The following is a 25418-nucleotide window of genomic DNA, read 5'->3' on the forward strand; positions in this document are numbered from 1 at the left end:
TGCAGTTAGTAAAGGGATAATTACCTGAAACAACATATAATGGAATATACTAGGGGTTCAAGAGTGCCCAATCTGAAAATTCCACATGTTTAGCCACCTCCCAGGTCAAGACCAATTGGCGAGAGTGATCATATGGGCTTGACCTGGGAAGTGGCTAAATGTGTGGAATTTTCAGTTAAGACAGGGTACATATGTGGAATAACTGGACTGGTAAGTATGACAAGCTTAGGGGATTGCTTGGATCGATGCCATGGCATGTAAAACTGAAAGGGCTGCATGTTGATAATGCATGGGAAGTGGTAAAGGAGTGTTTGAGGGAAGTAATGGCAGATTGCATACCTAGAATCAGAAAAGTAAATCAAGTGGGAGTTAAATGGATGAATAACACCAGCAAGCTGGAGCTGCAAAAAAAGAAACAATTGTGGAGGGAATTTAAAGAGAAAGGTTACCTGCAGGCACATGAACAGTACAATACACAGGCCAGAAGGGTAATTGGTGTGGTTAAAAGGCAAAAGCAAACTATGAAAGGAAGTTAGCAATGCAGCTAAAGAGAATCTAATCCCAAACAGTTCTTTTGATATGCCGCAAGTAAAAGAAAGAATGTATAAGGTAGAATGATTTTAAGGAATGCCGATGGTAGGAAGGTAACTGAATCATTTGAAATAGTAGAATTATGAAGTGAACACTTTGTCAGAGTATATCATCCAGGTGGTGATATTGCAGGAATGAGGTGGCTTATACAGGAACCGAGGTAAATGAAAAGTATTGGAGAAGCTGGTCAAGAGCAAAATACAGGAATGGATAGAATGGAAATGGGATACTGTATGGGGGAAAGGCAGCATAGTTCTGTGATGAGTAGATCATGTCTCGGTAACTTGCTCACACTTCATAATACAGTGATGGCAGAGTTGGATAAAGGCAATGGATTTACAATCATACTGCTGGACTTTGCAAAGGCCTCTGACAGGATACCACATGGAATTCTAAATCAGCAAACTGCAGCACATGGGAATGGATATAGGGTTGGTGATATGGATAGGAGTTTATTCAGGAGTAGAGTTCAAAAGAAGGCCTGTGAGTAGAGGAATGCCTCAGGGTCCTGCTCTTGGACTGCTGAAATTGAATTTATTAATTAATGATATAGGAAAGGATCTAAGAGGAACTGTTCAGTTATGATGCAAAGTTAGGTAGAGTAATAGTTAATACACATGATGTCAAAATTTTGCAGGATGATTTGGATAGATTGGCAGACTGGACAAAGGAGAATGGATGTCAGTTTATTGTGGCAAAGTAAGGTTATGCAGTATGCCACAGTGGTGGAACTGTATTCCAGGAAACTGATGAAGCCAGAGACTTGGGAGCATTAGTGGATAGGGAGTTAAAAGTTTAGGAGAACATATAGCAAAAGTGGCTAAAGCAACTAATCGGATCATTTGGTTACTGAAGAATACTTTGATGAGTAGAGACAAGCAGGTTATTGTTCCTCTTTATCAAGTCTTGATAAGACTCCATCTTGACTACTGCGTGCAGAGATGGGTGCCATGGTTTCTTGGTGATGGAGAGAATGTAGAGAGGATCCCGAGGCTAGTGACCAAGATGGTAGCAGGTCTATGGAATGAACCTTACGAGAACAGGTTGAAGATTTGTGGGTTACAGAAACTAATTGATAGGCAGAAAATGGGTGACATGATTGAGATACAAATTACTGAAGGGGGTTTTTACAGGATTAATTCTGAGGAAATTTTTCAGAACATGTCTGGTGGTGGGAGAACTAGGGGCCATTCATGGAAACAGTAACAGTGTAGTTAGCAAGGATGTTAGAACTAGGTTTTTTTGCTCTGCAATTGAAATAGGATTCCAGAGTCTGTTGCAGGTGCCATGACTATGAATGAGTTCAAAGCAAAGTATGATAGATACTGCACAATGCTCAATAATTCTTGACATGACGTTTAGGGCCTCCTTGATGAGTCTAAAGGACTCCTTGGAGTTGTCCATGATGATGATGATAATAATATATTTTTCATTGAAAATGATAAAGTATTTTTCCAGTTTAACACATTTCTTTTGCTACTTACATTGTCATCATTATTAGATCTTCATAAAACAAAAAGACAGCAAAAGTCTCATTGTCTATCACACTATACACCACACATTTCAAACTATTCTACATCTCTATCCTCACCACATTCTCTGTTAATGTATTCAAATTCACCCACTACTTTCAAATCAAATTAAGTTCTACTCATCCCTTCTCATGATGTCCTAATACAGCTTTCAGGGACATTTCCCCAATGTCACCCATTTGTTCATTCTATGAATGATCTCTTCTGTATTTAATACTGGTATAAAAACACCTCACCAACTTATATCATGTTGCCTCCCTTTGTCTTCTATTTAAGGTATTCTCTTTTTCTATTATCAAGACCAACTCTTGTGAAATAAGAAGTTTGTTTTGACCCTGTGTAAAAAACAATAACATACAATGAGCACACACACACACACAATAAAGAAATTAATCCAATGAGGAACTAGAATAAACTACACTATGATAAACTAATCAAGAATAGTCTAACACATCATGGAAAACATAAATAAAATAAAAATATCCATGTCAATATATCCTCCTTATTTTTCCACTGGGATCTTTTGGAGCTAGATCTCAATCACATATCCTCACTATTTCCTCTTTTATTCTTTTCATTCATTTATCTTATTTCCTCATACTACATTTTCCCCTCAATTCTAAGTAAAAGGCTATCTGCCTTTTCATAAAATTTCAGCTATTTGTCCACTATCACTCATGGGTATTGTTAGACTGGTGCTTCATGAGCGTTGGTTCTTAATTTTGAATATGACTTATCAACTGCTTCCTTGTGGCCAAGGATCCTAAAATTCTCCTTGGGTCATGGACTCTGACAAATTTTAAGCAGCATTACATGACAATTTCAGAATATGACATATCTATTATCTTCTAAGACAGGGCATGTACATTAGGTATATACTAAGAATTGTCTAGATGCATCTTTAGGGAGACAGCTAAGGTAATATACACATACAAATTTTTTTGTAAGGATCACATAACATGGCTCTTCGGACTACCAGTCCAATGTCCCTAAAAGTTCCACTAACTGACAAAATAGTCTCAGTCTCCCTTTCTGCAAATATGCTTAAACCGAATTTCTCACTCAATGCTCCCTCTTGAACTTTAGATAGGTCAAAATTACCTTACCATTTCTTGCAGCATACAGTCTCACTTGATCACCACGTGCATATCCTGGTTGGACCTTTGTTCATTCTGCAGATTGCTTTCCCATCTCATGGATTGACAAGTTGGGAAACATCTGAGGTGCTTGTCTGGAACTTCTGTACCCTACAGGAAGGACATCATGGTTCAGGTTTCATTTTGGATCCGAGCCTATTTTTCGTCAGTCTGCACTTGGAATTTTTTTTTTGTCGGACCTCCTAACGTCATACCTCTTTCACCTTCTTCCCCAACTCTCTCAATTTTCTGACTATCAACTCCCTTTTTCTCCTGCAGTTTATAGTCACAGTCGCATCGAAGACTTTCATCTCAAACCCATGAGAGAGAGCTCCTCCCAGAGAATTTGCAAAATCTTGCTTGTAAGGTTCAACATGGGTTTATCAAGGTCATAAACTTATGGCTGTGCATGCCATCACTGTGGCATGCACAGTTTCATAGAATCTGTCCTTAGGTTGATTGTCAACATTTTCCCTTTTTCCTTGTTTGTTGCAAGGTACACATATTATTCTTCTGTTTACACATTATTTTCCACTTCCAATTTACACACATATTTCCCTTTTAATTCACACATATTAATATTTTACAATGTTTCCTCTTCATTGGGTGAATAGATATACACTTAATAGACAATTACATGATACACTTCACCCCTTTTCCTTATTTCTTTCTAGTACAATTTTCACCAGCAGTACAGGTATTTTCTTTATTTAGGCTCCGTTCTTGTTAGATCCTGAATGAGGATCTGTCCAGCAGACGCAGGCCTCATTCACGATTTAACAGTGTCATTTCTTCTACCTACTTAATTCATTCCTATGAACAAAACAGACAGCATTTCATCCTTTTTTTCTAATTGGAAAACTTACACTAACTGATATCCCTACCAATCTACCATCCTGCCAGTATCCACAACTTTGACATATATCAATGATTCCCTCCAAATTACCTTTTTAATTTCTCCTAAAATTGTTAATGTATATATGTTAAATAAGAATCACCTGAAAGAGAAACTTGAAGTGTATGAGTCATCTGCCTTTTCTGAGCTACTACTACTACTCCTCCATACATAGTTTATATATATTCAAATACCATTACAGTACACACACACACACACACACACACACACACACACACACACACACACACACACACACACACACAAGGGTGGTCTGAAAAGTTCTCGGCCTAACAAAAAAAAACAAATTTATAATTTCAAAATTATTTTATTTTTCAACATAATCTACCTTAAGACTAATACATTTATTCCAGCAATGTTCCAGCGTCATTATTCCTTCCCTATAGTGGTTCTCAGTAAGATCTGCAAAATACCCCTCTACAGCTGCAATTGCCTCTTGATTTGAAGAAAAACACTGACCAGCAAAGAAGAGTTTTAGTTTTGAGAAGAGATAAAAGTCAGAGGGAACCAAATCTGGGGTATAGGGTGGATGTTCCAACAATTCATAGTGCAGATCTCTTAATTTTCCCATTGTCAAAACACCTTTGTGGGCAGGTGCATTGTCCTGATGAAAGATGATTTTTTTTCTTCTGCAAACCTGGTCCTTTCTCACAAATTTTATCATCTAGTCTGGTTAAAAGATTGGAATAATAAAAATCTCCCTTATTGTTTTACCCTTTTCAAGATAATTAATAAACAAAATATCTTTAGCATCTCAAAACACTGATGCCGTGGCCTTTCCTGCTGATGGAACCGACTTTGTCTTCTTTGGTGCTGAACAACCAGCTTCTGTCCACTGTTTTGACTGCTGTTTGGATTCTGGTGTGTAATGGGGAATTCAAGTCTCATCCATAGTAATAAATTGATGCACAAAATCAGTTTTATTCTTGTTAAAATGCTCCAAGCACTTTTGATTTTCATGTGAGTTGCATTTTTGATCTGCATGGTACTCATCTTGCACAAAGCTGTTCATTTGCAATTCTTCCTGCAAAATATATCCTACACATTCTTTTGACATGCCTATAGTCTCAGCAATTTCACACACTTTGACTCACTGGCCATATCATGCACTTGATCAATGATTTCTGGTGTCGTTACACTTTTTGGACATCCGTGGATCATCTTCAAGGCTGATAAGGCCCTGTTTAAACGTGGCAGCCCATTTCTTAATTATCAAAAATGAAGGAGAAGAGTGCCCATAAACTTTTATGAACTTTGAATGAATTTCTTTTGGCAGTAAACTTTCTTTCACAAAGAATTTTATAACCACATGATATTTTATACTCAATTTTATCATTTCAAGGGATACAGACAACACTTTTGCTTCAGACAGTTGTATAAAACAAACTACTTGATAGAATGATTTGCAATTTCACATGGATGATTCTGACAGATGTACCAACTTAGAATAAAAATAAAAATTGTGCTGATAGTGTTGCTATCTATGGTCGAGGCTGAGAACGTTTCAAAATACCCTCGTATATCACAGAGTATATGCAGTGACATCTCTAGCACACACTTGTCACCCTGTTGCAAGAAATAAATATGGGAGCAATTAGAAGATTATTTATGCTTAAATTTTTGCTTTTTCTCTGAATGAAAATGCTGAAACACAACCTCTGCATTGTGAAAGCTATAATTTAACATTTTGCTTGAGAGGAAATAACATATGTTCCCATTCCCAAACATTGTCTGCAAATTGCATGCACATGCAATCCATGTGTGGAATATCTTATTAGTTATCTATTATTAATCAGCTGTTCTGCTGAATTATCCATGTGAATATGGTGATCTACAAATACAGCACAGCATGCAGTGTAGAAAGTATTTTACCTTGGGTATAATAAATGTTAAAGATACCAAGCTATTTTAAACCTATTTTTACTCCATTTCCCAAGTAAGCAAACAGACAAACAAGTCAAGTTTGCACCTGCAACATGCAACTTGCAACACTTGCAGGTGCAAACTTGACTTGTTTGTCTGTTTGCTTACTTGGGAAATGGAGTAAAACGAGGTTTAAAATAGCTTGGTATCTTTAACACATCATGCAGTGATTTTCCTGCATTAAAGGTGTAGCAGGTGCAAGCAAACTCAGTATGACAAGCAGATTTTTACTGTAACAAATGATGCAGCTAAATAAATGTAAATAGAAAATAAGGATTATGACACTTATCTATTTTCGTAACTGGAAAGGACATCAACAAAGTTTGCACACTAATTTCTTAGCAGGATTCTTGACAACTACAAGTGAAGTGATAAACTCAATGCAGATCAGACACAGTTCTGCTTTCTGATTATGTAATCAACCATAACAGACTTCCCATCCATGAAGTTTGTACAAGATGAGTCAAACTGCTCATGGATATGCACAGGAAAACTGTTTGAACATCTGTAAATACCTCTTGAATTGATATAATGAGAAAATTGACATCTTACTATGATGCAATTTCACTCATGATGAAACATTAATCCACTAAATCTAGAGTGAACTATAGAGTTTGGAATGGAAAGATGAGATTCCTATTTAAAAAAAAAAAAAAAAAATAACACCAAGGCTTAAATTGCAAATTTCAGCAGGTAAAGTGATGCTCACACTTCTCTGGATTCACAAATGCCACTCCTCAAGCATGTATAAGAAAAGGAAACAGTGTGTATACACACACACACGTATGTGTATATATACATATATATATACATATATAAAATTTTTTTTTTTTAACTTGGGTATATTATATATTCAAGATACCAAGTAATTTTATATAAACTTGGTTTTTAATCCTATTTCCCAAGTGAGCAAACAGACAAGCAAGTCAAGTTTGTGCCTGCAAAGACAAGTAAGTCTGAGGCAACTCATGGTAGTGCCACTCTAGGTAACTCGTGATAAAGGTGGATTAAGATCCGATCACTTTCCTTAGTATTTTTCCTTAATGTAAAGCACATCCCCTTGCAGAGATGTATGATGCTATGCATTAAAGGCAATGGTCACTATCCATACCGGTTTCGACCTTTATTGAGGTCTCGTCAGTGGGAGCCAGACCTGACAATGCTAAGGTTGAAGTAATGCAGAGCTTATGAATTTCACCTAAACAAGTTGCCACAAGGTGCTTTGACCTTATTAAATAAAATCTCAGGATGAGAGATAGATGTAGGAAGTTTTTTTTTTAACTTAGGTATATTATGTATTCAAGATATCAAGTAATTTTATATAAACGTGGTTTTCAATCCTATTTCCCAAGTGAGCAACCAGACAAGTAAATCAAGTTTGCGCCTGCACGTAGTGCAAGTCTGAGGCAACTCATGGTAGTGCCACTCTAGGCAACTCGTAGTAAAGGTGGATTAAGTTCTGATCACTTTCCTCCGTATTCTTCCTTAATGTAAAGCATATCCCCTTGCGGAGATGTATGATGCTGTGTATTAAAGGCAACTCATTTACCACGAGTTGCCTCAGACTTGCACTACATGCAGGCGCAAACTTTACTTACTTGTCTGTTTGCTCACTTGGGAAATAGGATTAAAAACCAAGTTTATATAAAATTACTTGGTATCTTGAATATATATATATATAATTGTTCACACTACACTGAAATACTGTATAATAAGCTGAAGCCTATGATTCAGAGTAAATACCAAGAATTACATCCTGTGATTTTATTTATTTTTATGTGAATTCCACCCATGAAAGGTCATAAACTTGTCATATTACCATTAGTATACATTGAGCTAAACACTGGATAATGTAGCTCTCCTGCTTAATTATTATCAAATGTACTTCTTTGCAAAGGTATAGCTAGGGAGTGGCGAAGGTTGCGGTCAGTCCCGGGCAGCACTTTGAACCTTTTTAAACTTTTGCAGTTAATTCTAAAATACAGTCTCAAGAACTCATTTCCAAATATTGTAATACTACTGCGAATTTTCCTCACAATTGCTGAGAATGTTGCTAGTTGTGAGAGGAGTTTTTCTAAATAAAATGGATTAAGAATTACCTACATTATTATGAAACAGACTTCAATGTCATTGATGATTTTGCTATCAGAAAAGCAAGAAAAATAACATTTTAGAATGTTGAAATTAAAGTTTTACTTCAAAAATGAACATAGTGTTTTAATTTATTTCCCTATATGTCATTTTGGCTTTTTGTAATATTTTTGGTATGTACTGAGAGGGGCAGCAAACTTGGGGACCGGCCCCAGGCAGCAAAAGCAATAGCTGCACCACTGTTTCTTTGTAACCCTGCTTTAAATCCTTCAGTTTCTCTGGTATCTTAACTCCCACTCAAACAAATATATGACCTGCACTATAAATCTATTTTGCCATTCCCTGTCCCATGTGCAATGGGATATTACTTTACTCCCCTTTCCATTTTTTCAGGACCTCTCTGTTGTAAGGCTCTCATTAAATACCTCATACGCTTCCTGTTTTTCCATTCCATCTTTACGCAGACTGTGAAAAATCATTCTCATTAGTAAATTATGAAGCAAAGATTTGCTAATTGCAACTTGTCTAGAAGTTGTGATTAGAAAAAGGGATCATTGAAACAAGCCAGTGGAAGTGGGAAGAAAATGACTTTAGAGAAGAGTTTGTCAAAAAAGAAGGTACAAGTAATGTACCTTCTTTTTTGTAATTTTTTCAAAACATTTTTTGTAACTTTCATCTGTAATAATAATCAGAAAGCAAAAAATTCTACTTCAATATTTCATTAATTATTCTAACATTTCTTTAAACCAATACCTACCACTATGCATGAAGTAAACACATTCTTTATCATTTTTATATCTCCTACTTCAAGTAAAAAGAAGATGGGCAATTTTTCAATGATGCCATAAGTAGTTTACTTGGCTGATCTCATCTAGAGACAGGTAGTCTTTTTTTTTTGTTTGTTTGTCCCCCCCCCTCTTTTCCATCTTGAAAATTCAACTTGGTAGAGTAGTTAATTTTACTCTACCAAGTGAAGCAAATCAGTCTGGGAACCCACACAACTAAGACATTAGCTTGATATTTGAAAAGGGTTCTGCAGTAATAACAGGTGGAGATAATTTCCTAAGATTTTTTCATAATTCCACAGATGTTTTTTATTTTTTTAAATTTTGTATGGCGATTCAACGGCAGTGAATCCCTTTTATGAGGAGATATGGCACCATCTCAATCCCCCCTATTTTTATCCGGACTCTGAACCGGCATAGCTGACAATTCCAACCTATGGCTGCAGGGATCATCTTAGGTACTTATGACTGTATCTGTTCATGGAGCCTGTTTGCATGATGAAAAACCCCAACTAAACTGAAGAGAAAAACCCTGCTGTCCATGCCCAAAACCAGCTAACTTGGCTGTGGAAGATCCTTAAGCTACTCTCATCGCTGACGAGAATCAAACCCAGGACACTCCTTCCCCAGGCATATGGTTGTGAAGTGCAAAGCCAGTATGCTAACCACGCAGACTCCACAGAGGTCAAATCATGAAACTATTTCTATGCTTAGAAAATCCATGCAGTATACAGTAATTTATATGCTTTGTTCTATATATTCTGTAGTTCTAACTTTATAAATTTCAGTATTATATACAACTCATCAGAATCCCAAATAAGCCTTTATATTCAAAAAAAAAGCAGGTAAATAAAATTTATTCAATTAGTCACTACATGTTATTAGGAAAGCTTTATTAAGAGGTTATTTTTTTATGTTAATCTTTGAGTTAACAGCAAAAAAGAGTATTTTCTAAGCAACAGTAATAAACAGATGATACAGAAAAGATAATGAATTTTCTTTTAGTGTTTGACTGAAACTTGGGAAATAGTAAATAGAAATTCAAATGAAACAGAAAAATAAAAAATTCAGTACCTTGACTTCTCCAACAACATCTGTTTCCTCTACAATAGCAGTTTTTCCTCTTTTCATTGGAAAAGTATCCAAGAAATCTGTAAATCCACAATATAATTCTACTTTTTCTAGTTCCATTGGAAAAATCTAATGAAATAATAAAAATTAATATCAAAAATTCATGTTCTGATTTTATTGTTTCTAGTTCTTAAAAAAACTTTACAATTCATATTAGTATGCACATGAGGCTGAACAGAAGCAAGGGTATATGTGTTGCCAAGTGGATGGCAGCCAAGAGACAGATCTGGGACTGGAAGGAAATGTCATCAGGAAGGTTAGGGACTTTAGATACTTAGGTTCAATGGTGAAGGAGGATGGAGAGGCTGAGAAGGAAGTGGAATGAAAGATGCAACCTGGATAGAGAAACTGGAGAGAGATGGCTGGAGTGCTATGCAATAACAGGGTGCCAATCAATTTAAAAAGGCAAAATCTACAGGACAGTAGTGACACCAGTTATGATATATGCTATGAAAACTGTGGCCCTGAGGAAAAATAACATCAGCAGGATAAAGGTAGCAGAAATGAGAATCTTAAATGGATGTGCGGTGTGACCAGAAAAGATTGTGTGAGAAATGACTATGTAAGGGGGAATGGTGAAAGTTTTCTCAGCCTCTCCAAACTTAGGAGCAAAGATACCAGAGGCAAGGTTGAGATTGTTTGGACATGTGACGAGTAGGGAGGAAGAGCAGGTGGCCAAAGAAGAGATGGAAGGAGCTGGTTGAGGAGGACTTCAGGATGAAGAACTCGGATGTGGTTACAGCCCAAGATAGGAGGATGTGGAGGAGACTCATTAAAAACAGCGACCCTACTTAAGTGGGATAAGCTGTAGAAGAAATATAAGTTCAGTATGCACATGAAGGAGGTAAATGACTAAGGTAATACCAAGAGAGGCAGTGGCACAGCAGCACAGGTTTCTGTTCTGCAAAGTGGAAATAAAAGGGTTAAAACAGAAACAAATGAATGGGATTATCAAAACAAGCTAGTGGAAGCTGGAAGAAAATGACTTGAGAGAAGAGTAGGCCAAAAAAAAGGTACAGGCAATGCTTACTGAAAATGATGGAAAATAGGAAAACATCTGTAATATTATTAAAGTGGTGTTGGGCTAAACAACAGGAAATACTATGGTAGACAAGGGAACTGGTGGCAGAACAACAAGGTACACATGTGTATTAGGGAAAAGAAAATAGATAAGTAGTAGGACAAAATAGGCAATGAGATTAGCAGAAAAGAATATAAAGAAGCAAAGAGAGCAATAGCAAGATCTAAAGCTGAAGCTTCTGCTAACCTGTATGAAAGTCTGGATAATGAGGAAGAAATCAAAAGGGCCCTCAGGATAGTCAGACAATAAGAGAGAAAAAGAAGAGATATAAACCAATCAAGATGATCAAGAGAGAAAATATTACTGTGTTGCATGAAGAATGTGCTAGATAGACGGAAAAAGTATTTAGAGAAATTAATGAATGAAATGAATAGGAGTATACAAAAGAATGAAGGAGATCCAGTAACAGGACCAATTCCCAACATTAGAATGTATATGGAAGAAGAACTGAGTAAGATGAAAAGGAAGTCACACCTGATGACATCTCTGTGTAAGTATGGAAATGTCTAAGTGAACCTCACATGACTATTAACAGATGCTTTTAACAAAATTACTGAAAATGAGAACATGCCAGAAGAATGCAACGAGCGTATACTGGTTTCAATATACATATAAGAACAAAAGGTTCCTCTATAGTTACTCCAGTCCTGCAGTAACTACAGAGGAATTACACTCATGAGTTACACTATGAAGATATAGGAAAGGGTAACTGAGAAGAGACCGCATGACTTGGTCTCAATTGGTAAAGAGAAATTTGGGTTTATGCCTGGCTGAGGAACAACTTACACCATCTTTGCTCTAAAATAGCTCATAGAAAGATACTAGGAAAACAACATAGAACTCTCTCTGGACTTCATAGATTTGGAAAAAGCATTTGATGGAGTCAAGGAAAGTGATATTGAGAAGCATGAGGAAGAAAATTATCCCAAAAAAGTATGCACATCTTGTACAAGACATGTATGATGGTTGCTACTGAAGCTTTGTTTCTGTTAAGAGTCAGAGATCTTATGAGAAGGAAACTGTTGGACATTATTGCATTGCCCACATATCTTCCATTGTTAGTACTTTAACGTTTTCACCACATCACCCCAAATGGTTATCATTACAGGCTAAGAAAAAGCTTAGTCTAGCATATTAGCTCATGTTTAAGATGTACGTATTTTCTAGAAGTGAATTCTCAAATCAGTGTGTATATTATTATTATATAGGCATCTCCATGGAGTCTGCAGACTCCTTCAATAAGTCTGCAGTCCTAAACACTTTGCCAAGCACTAATTCACATTTGTATAATACCTACCATACACTGCTTTGATCATTCACTGACGAAGTGCACAACTGACTTTGGCAACCTAATTCCACTCATTCAGCCTTCTCCAAGCCTCACACCTTTGTTCTATTCCCATTAATCAAATACTAAAAATTTTCCTCTGTATCAATACTACAATAGCATTTAAGTAACTATTATGTCTCTAACATAAGTCACCCTTTTCCACCTATAAGACAATTTCTGTAACCCTCAAATATTCAACCCGTCATCATAAGTATTGCATATATCTGCCACAATCTTGATTATTTGTCTCTGAATCCTCTCCACGTCTTCCTCATCCCCACGAAACTCAGGTGACCAGATCTGTGCACGGTAGTGTCCAGACAGGATCATATCAAAGCCTTGTTAAGAGGTATAATAACCTCTTTATATCTGCTTGTAAGTGTGCATTCAATAACCAGGGAACACTATAAGCTATTTTAGTCACTTTTGCATATATCCTCTGAACTTAAACCCAGTCCACTAGCAACTCTAATCTCCTACAGCCCAGTTCTATCCTTGTAGTACGTAGTTGGTAATCTTTTCATCCCACAATGCATAACATTACACTATGCCACAGTAAATTGACAGCTCTTCATATTTTCCCATGTTGCCCAGGGAATTACTAAAGCCAAGTTTAGTAAATTATGACCATGGAAATATTTATACAAAATGCAAGCAGCTGAAACTGATTGCGTGTGTGAAAGAGAATGAAACATAAAATGGCGAGATGGGCAAGAATTCTAAGAATCTGGCTCAGTACAAAGGAGAACAATTATGCACATCACCCCAAATGTTAGAGTGGTATTCAAAAGTTCAATGAATTTACAATTTCTACAGGAGTTAATAGTTGTTCAGAAGTAAAGTAATGCCTTAACACCCCAACCAGCCGTGATGTCTATAGACATCCAGCTAAATCTGGATACGATTCTGTAACACCCATTGAATAACATGGATAAGGAGTGCAATTTGATCTCACTATTATCCACTTCTGCCAGTAGGGAGGTTAAGCAAAACAGAGAGAGAGAGGAGGCAATACTTGCAATATGTTAATGCAAAGAACTATTTTGAGTTATGAAGAAAAGAAATCTCATCTTGTCATCCAGAAATTTGCATGTTGCCAAACGTAAGACTAAAAGAACTTTTTTTTTTAATATGACAGTATTGAGTTTTACTACATTAAAAGTAAAAAGAATATCAAAATCCATGAAGAATGGCTTGGGTATTAGAATTTAGTGTTGTAGAAGTGAGATCCTGAAAGTGTGTAACACACTGTGCATTTTGTGTAGTTGATTTATGTAGTGCAAGACTTGCCAAATGTGAAAAAGATTATGCATCCCAGAATCCTCTTCAAATCCAACTGTTTTCCTCTACATCCCAGACATTTCGATTCCTTTCTTATCTACCTGCACATTCACTTCCTCCTTGAGCATTGATCTTTCACACACACAACATTCTCCTCTCCACCCCAAGCGCCTTGCATTTCCTTGTCTATCTTGCACACTTGTTTTTCTCATTCTGTGCACTCATGCTACCCACTTCTCCACACATAAGCTACACTCCAATCCTCTCTTCCTTACTCTTCTGCTCTTCGACATCACCTCTTACATGGCCAAAGCAATTTTCTATACTCATTACACTCCTTTCCATCAACAGTTTCCAGATGACTCTCACCAAAACCATTCAAATGCAGTCCATCAACTCATAGTTTAATTCAGCCCTCCAACTCAACTATAATTCTCTTCATTTCACTTCATTTATTGCCTCATCTTTACCATCCTGGCTTTCAAATCTTGAATGTTTTTTATGCTGTCATTCACTCTTGCTATCCTACAGTCTGTTCAACTCATCATCTTGCCATCACTTACACTGTTTTTCATTGTCATTATCACACTTTCTCATCATCAATTGCACTCTTTTATCATCAATTTCACATGCTTTCTTAACATTCACACAATCTTGCTTGACATCTGCTTCACTTATGATGCCAGATTTCCACACTTACTCCTTTCTCTTATTTAACCTCTCTGAAAAAACATCTGCAACATCTTCTGACCCATAGATATAACACTGTACTACTCTTGAGTTTTGAGCATTAAAATTCACAGAAGAAAACTACATTAGTGGTAAAGTTGAAACGAGGGAAAGAAAAAAAATAATCAACATTTATAGAAAATAAACTGAAAAGTCCAAAGTAGTGGGTTGCATTACTAACTCGTTAGGCAATTCAGGAAATGAATTTCATAGAATAAAGAACATATTTTTAGAAGAGGAAAAAAAATGGCTAAAAGGAGATTTATGAGCTGGACACTGATATGGTATATTACATAAATGAATCAAGGTATATAATGTATTCCTTTATATATGTAAAACAAATTCTAACAGCATCATAGGATATAATTTTTTTTTTTTTTTTAAATTTTGGATGAAAGGGAACACTCATGCAGTTTTTTGAGACACAGCAAGCCTTTTACCTGAAGTGTATCATATCCTTCAAGAAGATATCTTCCTGCTTTTTTGTAATCACCAATAGAAGCATAATATTTAGACCACCAGTCAAAATTTTTATCTTTCTCCTAAAAATAAAAAAGTGACAACATACATCTGATCAAAAAATTCATGCTAAAAACTACTTAACATAGTTAATCAAAAATATTAAGTTAATCCAAGTGATTCATTTATAAATAAAATAAACTCAATCCTCAACACGTTGAAAATTATTTATAACATCAAGAAGATAAAATTATCCATAATCATTATCATCATCTACAAAAATTATAAGTTACACGACTCAGATATTTCAGTACCTGTGTTAGTTTGTTAACTGAAACTCCTAGCACATTCAAGAGATGACTAGTTATTGTAATCAGTCTTTCAATTTTTTTTGATTTTTCTAGTGCCTTGTAAGAGCAATTATTCTGTAAGTGCAGACCAAAGGGCAAAAAAAATCTGGTCCTCAATATCAAAAAATGTATTAATTACGTATTTAAAGCATCACAGTGATCAAATTAATTATTTACCAGGATGGTAACAACTGCAAGTTTTGTAAATGCTTATATTACTTTAGGAATTACTCAATAATTGTGTTCAAAATATTTTAATTTGGAAGTTTTTCCACTTGGTTATACTATAATAACCAATAACCATGTAATAGTCATGTAACAATAATAAATTATTATTACATGAAACCTCTAGGGAGTCCAAAGACTCATCAAAGGAGGGGCACCTAATCTGCAGCTCTCCGTCTTCACCACTCAATCCACCATCTACAACGAATACCCTACACCATCCCCAGTCCTGAAAATACTTCAGACACAAACTTTGTTTGCTTGAACAAAGGATTAAACCAAGTATATAATTTCTTGGTATCTTTAATTTATATTTTAATATTGATTTTAATAAAACCTCTGTACTAGTAATGTAGAGCCTTTAGAACACATGCAATTTACAGACAAAAATACTAGCTGTGGTGGGCAGTAGATGGCATTGATGTAGGTGATTGGTAGTAGATGCTCGGTGTAGTAGTGGAGATTGAGTGTTGTATAGTAGGTGTCCTCCTGTGATGAGGCTTCGGACTCCTTGGAGGTGTCATGAATAATAATAATAATTATTAACATCTGACCTCCACTGAGTCTAAAAAATCATTGTGGGAGGTGTTAACCTCTCATGCAAAAAAGATCATGAAACCATGCATTAAATTCATTAATTTCTGCATTTACCAGTCATTCTTTATGCAAAGATCCTGCTCACACACCCTCCTTATACAGCTTCCAGAGATGACCTCTTGTTTTTACCTTTTCTTCTTCTTCTCTATGAAAAATCTCCACATTAATCTGGTAACAACCACCCACTCCACCCTCACCAAAATCTCAATCATATCCCCCTCTCCTTCTATTCACAAGGATCAGCAAGTTGCATTCCCTCAATCTCTCCTCATATTAGACATTCCATAGCCATAACAGTGACTTAGTGAACTGTTATGGCTATGGAATGTCTCCAACACATACTCATCCCCTTAAAGATCAGATGAAAATCTGCACGTAGCAGTCCATATGCAGCCTGATCAAAGCCTTATTCAAGGGAACTATAACTTCTTGGCTTCTGCATGTCAATGTTCTCATTACTGCCATAATCTGTTCTGATGTTTTTACTATTTTAGTAATGACCACTAAATTTCAAGTCTTTGTCCACCATCATCCCCCACATCTCTCATCTCTTTCACCATTAATTGTATATTTTGCATCTCAACCAAGCCTCCCAAATTTCAAGACATTACATTTTCCAACAATCAACTGATAGCTCTACTCATATAGTCTACCGAGATCCTCCTGCAAGGCCACAACATTTGCTCTACTTCTCTTAGTTCTTCCCAACTGAGCATCATCAGCAAACAGCTGCACACATTGCCAGTTAAACCAGTTCCAATATCATTAACATACTAGTTAAACAATAATGGCTCAAAAACAAATCCCTGCAGCACTCTGCTAGTGACTTCTTTTGGCTATCTGACAGCCAATCAGCTATCTAACATACTAGTCTGTTATCCAATCCAATCTGTTTTAATTTAGCAACCAGCTGCTCATATGGAAGTCTATCAAAGGCTTTTAAAAAATCCAAGTATATCACTCCCTAATCAAGTAAATTTGTTACCTTGTTGTAATACAAATGACTGCTAAAGCATGACCTATGCATAACAAACCCATGGTGACCATCACAGAGAATACTGCTATTATCCACAAAATTTCGAATCTTAGTTCTCACCAACCTCAACAAGTTCAGACACACACAGATTGGCCTAAAATTGAAACCTCATTATTATTTGTCCCCCACTTTGTGAAATAGGTCATGAGTCTTGCAACAGGTGTTACAGTGGTGCCATTAATTCCCTAGAGCATTTCTTCAAGACACATGTCAATAGTAGTTCCACATGCCATGCTAAGTCCTACTGTCTTATTAAAATCAAGTTTGCTTAATTTCTCATATCTCCTGCTCATTCACCATTAGTCCATCTTTCACCACATCTTCTACACTCCAGCTTCTCATGAAGTCTCCTTCAGAAGGATGAAATACACACTGATAAATTGCTTATTGAATACTTCAACTAACTCTTCTGCATCAGTTACAAATCTGCCATTGTTAATTCATGACAATTGCAGTTACCCATAGCCTGTTTTTAATGGTATTACAATACCAAATGAACTAAATTGAATGAAGAAAAGATGTTTATGAACTGGCTTATATTTCACTAGATTTAAACCAACATCTTCAGAGCACAATACCACATGTTATAGTTAACAGTTAAAAACATATTTTTGATATGTTCAGTTCAATTGGTGTTGCAATACCATTAAAATAAGTTATGAATAATGTTCAACACCTAAGCTTGTCTATTAGACACGCTCAGGTGTTGTCTAATAGATAACACTTAGGTGTTATCTATTAGACACTTAGATGTCTAATAGATATCTAAGTGTCTATTAGACATTAAATGTCTAATATATTTAATCTATTAGATATTTACTGTCTAACAGATTAGGCATTAATCTATTAGACATTAATAGATTAACGTCTAATAGATTAATGTTATCTATTAATATCTATTAGTTATCTTTGTATTATAAAGCTATAAATAGCTTTATAATTGGTTAATTATGATTGGTTCATTTCTACTGATACTGCACTTTTGCTGTCTTTACCAACCAAGACACCTTCCAGGTCTGATTTTTATACTCTTCATGCACCGATTGCCAACATTCATGTTGTGTTGCCACCATAGTCCCTTCTTCAGGATTTCACAATCTGTTCATTTATCCATTTTATCCCTACCTTACTTAGCCTTTTTACCTTTGGAATACCCTCAGACATTGTGTTGTTAAACAACTCTTGATGAATGCCCAAGCTGCATCTGTCTCCTTTCCATGCTATATTTTGCAGTTGTCTCCTAAGCTTTTCATAATACTCAGCACTGTAGTTCCATATATATCCTTTCTTCACAGACGTTCTTGTATGACTGGCTACAACTCAAGTAATGACTTTATGATCACTCTTACCAACTGTGAATGGATGTCTAATCTTCCCCGATCATGTCCTCTGATGATACAACCAAATCCAAGACCCCGCACTTATGTGTCCTCTGTTATATATTGCCTAAGATTTTCGTCCTTTAAGTACTCAAGAAATTCATTATTCTTATTCCTGAATGCTATCTCTTCATTCTAATGATTATTGCTATAATTAAAATTACCTATAATGATTACCGTTCACTTTCTCGCTAAGCCAAGTTACCTATACATTTTTGTTTCAACTGACCACATTCCCCAGAGTGTAGCAACACCCTACGAAATATCTCACACCATACTGCTTCAGAACCACTTCTACCTTTTCCACCTTGTATCTCAACCTTGTGTGGACATAATTACATGCTATCATCAACAGCACTCCCTTGTCATGAAAAACATTCACATCCTTCCATTCCTGTCAGGATATCTTTCTCATCCAACCATGTTTCACTTATTCCAATTATTTTCAGGCAAATAAACCCAACCAACTCAACAATTTCATCTCCCTTATTTCTGATACTCCTGGCATTAGTAAGTAAACATAGCAATTCATTTTTTGGTTTATAACCAAATCCTACCCCTCACATGTGACCTCCACCTGCTCCTATCTGCTCACCCTGCTCTTACCTTTTGTCTTATATATCCCTACAGACCGACTTTCCCCATTCCCACATTCATTACTGCTTTCAGAATCCACTTTCCTTACACTGTCTCCCTGACCAACTGGGCTCACCCTCTTTCCCTCTCTACTTGCATTCCTGTTCTCACACTACTCTTCTGTGTTTACAATCACTTTGGTCTCACACAGTTCACTCTCTTGTTCATTTACGTCATCTGAATTCACATCACTCATTACACTTCCTTCCAGCAGCAGCCTTTCTAGATGACTAACTTCAAACCATTCAAATGCAGTCTATCACTCTTATACAGTTCCATACATTCTTCAAATTTATCCCACACATTGACAAACTGTACCCCTTTCTCTTCACGATAACTGAGAGTGTTGTGTATGCAGAGAATTTGAGTGTTTAAGGCATGGTATGATGAGCTGTGTATATGACAAGAGGACCCCATAGATGAGTCCGATTTCATGGTATCTTAGAGTAATAATATAGAATTGGAACCATGCATCCTATTGAAGTATCCTATCCTTCACCATAGGAATATAGAAATGAAGTTGTCAGCTGACATGATAATACAGTGAAGAAACTATGCACTCATTCTGGAAGGACTCCTCATTTATACTCTTATGGTTTTACAAAAATACATAGAGGTGACTGGTCTGAGACCCACTGCTTCAACTCTCCTACACACAGAATGGCTAATTTCCTTCCTCATCTATTAATTACACATATTGGTCATTCTAGCTCATTTATCAAGGATTTCATTTTCTTAAAAATGATATTTTCATACAAGCTTCTGATATTTTAGTTAGCTTTGACACTGTCTCTCTCTGTTGACTAATATCTCTTGGCTGACACTATTTGCCTACTATATAATGATTTCCTTTTCTGATAATGTGAAGATATTTGAATTTGTTATACAATCTGAATATTTTAGCTGGAAATATGAAATCCATGAACAAATCGAATGTCTCCTATGGAAATTTCTTATGAGAAGCCCTTTGTCCCTATTGACTAGAAGATAGTTTTCAACCATTTGTTCTCAATTCATTTTCTGGGTTCATTATAAAGATGATATATTTACCCTTTGGCTTCATTCTGAAAATGAACTACCCACTACTCTACATCAAATCAGTACTAGTCTACTGATTTGATGTAGGGTAGTGGGTAGTTCATATTCAGTTCACCAAGGAAAAGGAGAGTTCTAGAAGCAACTGGACATTCTACTTCCACACCTGGCCTCTGAAACTTATTGACTAGTACCATATTTTCTGGTATATAAGATGCACTTTTTTACCTTAAAAATTCATCTTAAAAATGGGGTGCATCTTATATAATGAAGGTAAAGATTGTTTCCTCTTTTCAAAGTCATAAGCACTCCCTTTTATGTTGCAAGATCTTTGTAGACGGTTAATGGTGCAATCAAATTGATGCATGACCTTCACGTGACTTCTAGCACGTCATTGGCTAAGAACTTGGCATTGTCAGAAGGAGATTTTGTATAATTTGCATAAAGAAAAGCACACGGAACGTGGAAAAATTGCGAAGTGGCCAGAACTAGAGACCAAAGTTTTGAAATGGGTACAAGGAAATCGGCAAAATGGCATTGCCATTTCAACAAAAATGATTCTTACACATGCAGTCAAAGTAGCCTGTGAGCATAATATTGAAGATTTTAAAGATGGTGCATCATGGTGTTACCATTTCATGAAACACAGTGGACTTTGTATGCGTACAAAAACAAAAATCAGTCAAAAAATGCCAAAAGAATATGAAGACAAAATTATTTCTATATTATAAGAAATTAATGATGATAGAGAAGAGTCATGACAGTGACATGGGTTTTGCAGGTTTCTGAAAGGTCAGTTTACTATTAAAAATTACCTATTATTTTATCCTTTTTTTTTTTTAAATCATACTTTAAAGTTTAGGTTTTTTCCAGAAAATTGTATTAAATTTCTTGGGTGTGTCTTATACATAGGAGCGTCTTATAAACCAGAAAATATGGTATATATCAGAAATACCTTTACTAGCAAACATAAAATTCGGCTCATCATACCTACCAGAAAATCAGATCCTTAATTAATAGAACCCATTTTTTCCCCTCATCTTTACAATAAGAGCTTCATGTTTTCAAAATTTTAATGAATCAAATAGTTACAACCCTCATCACATTCAACACATAAAATTATTAGGTTTAATGGAATGAATACAACACAGAGAAACAGTAAACCACAAGTTTAATGGATCCTATATTTTGTCTATCACTCAAAACAATAAGTAGGAAAAAATTAGACTAAAAGCCTAAAGTTCTATGAGGTGCATCGTCTATGGGTGCTGTTGACTAGCCTTAGCTGTTGGGCAAGACACCTAACACAACAATAAATATGGTTGTGTTAAACTTCTTGGGAAGTTTAACACAACCATATTTATTAAGATTAGGTTGGTTTATCAAATCTGCTGCTGATCATAAGAAAACTCTTTCAAGATTATATTTGTTGCAGTGAAGCATCATAGTTTTTTTTTTTCCCCCATTTGATTCAGTGCAAGGTATTTAAAGTGTAGTCAGCTAGACCCCCAACTGATGGTTTTGACACCTCCAGATAAGGTCCTCTCAGAGATTACTAAACATAGTATTGAATGGAATCAATGGGTGAAGACAATCACGAGGGAGACCAAAATAAACTTGGCCAAAGTCTTGAAGAAAAGGTCAATTTCCAGCTTCAGAGAGACGACAAATGGACAGAGGTAGAGCCTGTGGCAACAATTTGTTCATAGTGGATCCAACATGTCATTTGCTGGATGAAAAAGAAGAAATTCAGTTTATTTATATCCTAATATAATAGTACTGTAAATTAACAGCACTTATAAACAAACATGAACAACATAATAACTAATCATTTTTAAATAACTTGCATGCTGACTAAATATTTAATTACTTTTTTTAGTGAACTTATGAATCTCAAACTGCAGTAGTATTGCTCACCTCAGTTTCATCTAACTTCTCATCATGGTCATCAATGTCAAGAACAGTTTCCAAAGCAGCTAGAAGAGTTTTAAAGTGTAAGACAGAATAATCAGTGAAGCTGTTATTATCATTGTGACTTGAAATAGATTATGCTAAATCAATTTATTGCTACTACTAAGACAGTGAAAGTTATATTTAGCTTACTTTAGAAAGCTGACTCTTGACAAAGTTTATTAAATGTCAACACATAAAATGCCAGCTACCCACTATCTGTATTCTATGTTAAATGTCAATTAGGCTGCTGGGCAGACATATAGAAGACAGTTTTTGAAATGAAGTTGCAAATTATTAGATTTATTTTGTTTTTAACTAGTGACACTATATAATTTATGTCAAATATATTTTTAAGGTTGTTTTAACCTGAGCATGCTGTATTTGAGTTGGATGTTTCTGAAGTCTTTATCATTATACTGCTATAATGTAAAAGAACTTGTATAATATATTATTGTAGAGCATAGTGTAACAGAATAATGCCACCATGATCTCACTGCTTATGGAATTTAATAGCTGTAAGTGGAAGGCAAAAATTGTCAGAGAGAGAGAGTGCATGTGTATGTGTGTGCACGTGCGTGCGTGCTGGAAATATGCCAAATGAGAATGCCAAAGTAATGTCTAAAGCAAAATAAAGTAATGAATGCTGGTGACAAAAGACGCAAAACTGAGAAGAAAGCGTGAATGTTGATAAAAATACAACAAGAGTGAGTGAAGGTGAATGAAATATGAATGATGGCAGGGAGAGGGAGAGAGTCATAAGAAAGATAACCATGGAGTCTGAACACTCATATGAGACCCAAACCACTCAACAGATCCTGCAAACCCACTCCTCTCATTCACTACTCTAAGTGAAAATTCAATGCTTACACCCTTATTAACCACACACTTACTCTATTTTCAGGGATGACTGCTTGTTCTAACCCTTCTAGACAAGTGGTTAAATATTTTGCTCTGCATCAATTTCTATAAAATCCTTTTAGTAATTTAAATGTTTTTATCATAGCCCCTCTTTTCCACATATCAATCAACTTTGCAACTCAACTCTTCAATCTATCACAGGGGGCATTCCACAGAACACTCATCTTCACATTCCTCACCTCCACAAAACCCAGGTGTGGCTGTATCAGCCTTATAAAAAGGAATAATAACTTCCTAATCTCTGCTTTAGTGTGTTTCAATAACTAAATATTTCTCTGAGTTACCTTGGTCATCTTAGCAACATGCCCTCTGAACTTAAACTCTACTCTACCACCACCCTCAAATCGCTAGCTTCAATTTTCTAGAGTACAATTCCATTGATGTAGTACACAATTTGTAATCTTTTCATTCCAAAATACATAACTTTACACTTTTCCACATTAAACTGGTATCCATCATCTTTTGCCCATAACATTATCCTACATATTTAAATCATAACGTCAGCTCTCTACATCACCTTACGCTACCCAATTTTGCATCATCATCAAACAACTGAATATTTCACTTAAGATCATTTCCTATATATCATTTAGGTACAAATTAACCTGTAGTGGTCCAAAGACAAAGACAGAGCCTTGCAGCACATCTAATCAAAAATGCTTTTCTTGGATTCCACTCTTCCACATACTACTTCCACATACTATCCAGCCACCCTCATATCTGTATCACTAGTTTCAGGTCCATTACCATTTGTTCCAATTTGTGTAACAGAGTTACCTGTGGTATTTTGTCAAATGCCTTTGCAAAATCCAGCAGTATTATCATACAGCCATTCCCCTTATCCAACTCAGCGGTAATTATAAAGAGTAAATAAATTAATAAGGAATGGCCTACTCTTCACAAAGCCACACTGTTCTCCCCCATGCACAGAGTATCATATTCTTATCAACTCATTCTTGAATTCTGTCTTTGACCAATTTTGACAAATCTGACTAATCATATGACTTTTTGTCCATTATTGTGTTATGTCGGTTTTTTTCTCCTCTTTGTATAATGTTTGATTTAGTGGTCACTACTCTTTCCTTCACTTTAATATATAAGTTGGCCTCTGTCTGCTATCTTTGACCCTTATATATCCTTAAATTGTCTGCCTAACATTTGAGTATATGATCTTACTGCTGATCTAACAATCTCTAAATTTTGGGCCCCCCAGAAAATACCTATTTCCTGATCTCTATAAGTCATCCACATTTGCTCAGATAAATTTATTTCCTGCACCAGTCTGGGCTTTAAGGACAGAGTCAAACTCAGCCTAAGGATGGTTTATAGAGTATCAGATGCTACAAAAATAATTCGCTTGAAATCAGATGCCATAGGTTTTCCCTTTTGTCTGTTTGCAGTCATGCCCCCTTTCCTTTCTTACTTAGGATATCCCCGCACGTATATAATCACCAGGTTCGTATTTTTATGAAGGGTCTAGGTCAGTCAACATGGTCAGAAAAACAAGCACGAATGGTAACATACAAATTTAATGAATTCATAATTAATTACAATACAAAGACAAAATTGATATTAATGCTAGATTAAAACTCTTATGTTTCTCTCACTCTCTCATTCTTAGATAAAGATGGATTTCTTAATCTCTACAACATTATTCTTTCAATTTATCAAATATTTGGTTTACAACTCAACAGGAGCCAGCTGGGTATTTGGCACATTATTAATCTCCCTCGAGTAGGTCACGGCAGAATCTCCAGTAAGTTATTAGTTCTCAGAATTCAGTCTAATGGTATAGAGTCATTCACACATTAATTCTTCATGCTTATCCTTAGCATAAATTTGAGATACACTCTCTTCCGTTTCTGTTAGTCAAATTCTCTAAAGGGCTAGAATATGTAAAAGTACTCATCTACACTATCTCAGGTTCTTTTGGGATTTTCTCTGTCCTTCCTTCTTAAGTTCTGGCTGCCTTGGTTCTGTTGCCATGTGGGAATCACGTGCTCTCCCTGGATAGGGCGCTCTGTTTCTTTACTAAAGGTTTACGTTGATGTTATTCCTTACCGATGGCCTGCATTCAAGATTTGCCATGCTCCGTTGCGGTGCCATACTGGGATTTCTCAGAGATCAGCTCTTAAAGATAAGAACTGAATCACGATGACCACTCTAAGCACACACAGTGAGAATATAGGAACAAACAAAATGGGGGGGGGGGGGGTTCAATTCTGTGTTGCAGGTTTTATACACTCCCCAAGAGCACCACCTTTCTGAGTTTGACCTCTCCTTTCGCACTTCTGATTCGTCCCC

General features: G+C 35.9%; 1 protein-coding gene across 3 annotated transcripts in view; it reads right to left on the reverse strand.

Moving 5' to 3' along the window:
* Nucleotides 1–25418, reverse strand: part of LOC150106416 (dysferlin-like) — a 328783-nt gene that overhangs the window by 129453 nt on the left and 173912 nt on the right. For all 3 annotated transcript variants that reach the window (XM_090393128.1, XM_090393127.1, XM_090393129.1), the window contains exons 37-39: nt 22161–22219; nt 14967–15068; nt 10049–10174 (exon numbers count right to left, since the gene is read on the reverse strand). In XM_090393128.1, coding sequence (XP_090249254.1) covers nt 10049–10174; nt 14967–15068; nt 22161–22219 — 287 coding nt within the window. The remainder of the gene's footprint in view (nt 1–10048; nt 10175–14966; nt 15069–22160; nt 22220–25418) is intronic.

The sequence above is a fragment of the Typopeltis vanoorti genome, chromosome 5, assembly GCF_054136105.1.
Source record: "Typopeltis vanoorti isolate ZY-2024b chromosome 5, IOZ_Tvanoo_1.0, whole genome shotgun sequence".
In the NCBI taxonomy this organism is placed as follows: domain Eukaryota; kingdom Metazoa; phylum Arthropoda; class Arachnida; order Uropygi; family Thelyphonidae; genus Typopeltis; species Typopeltis vanoorti.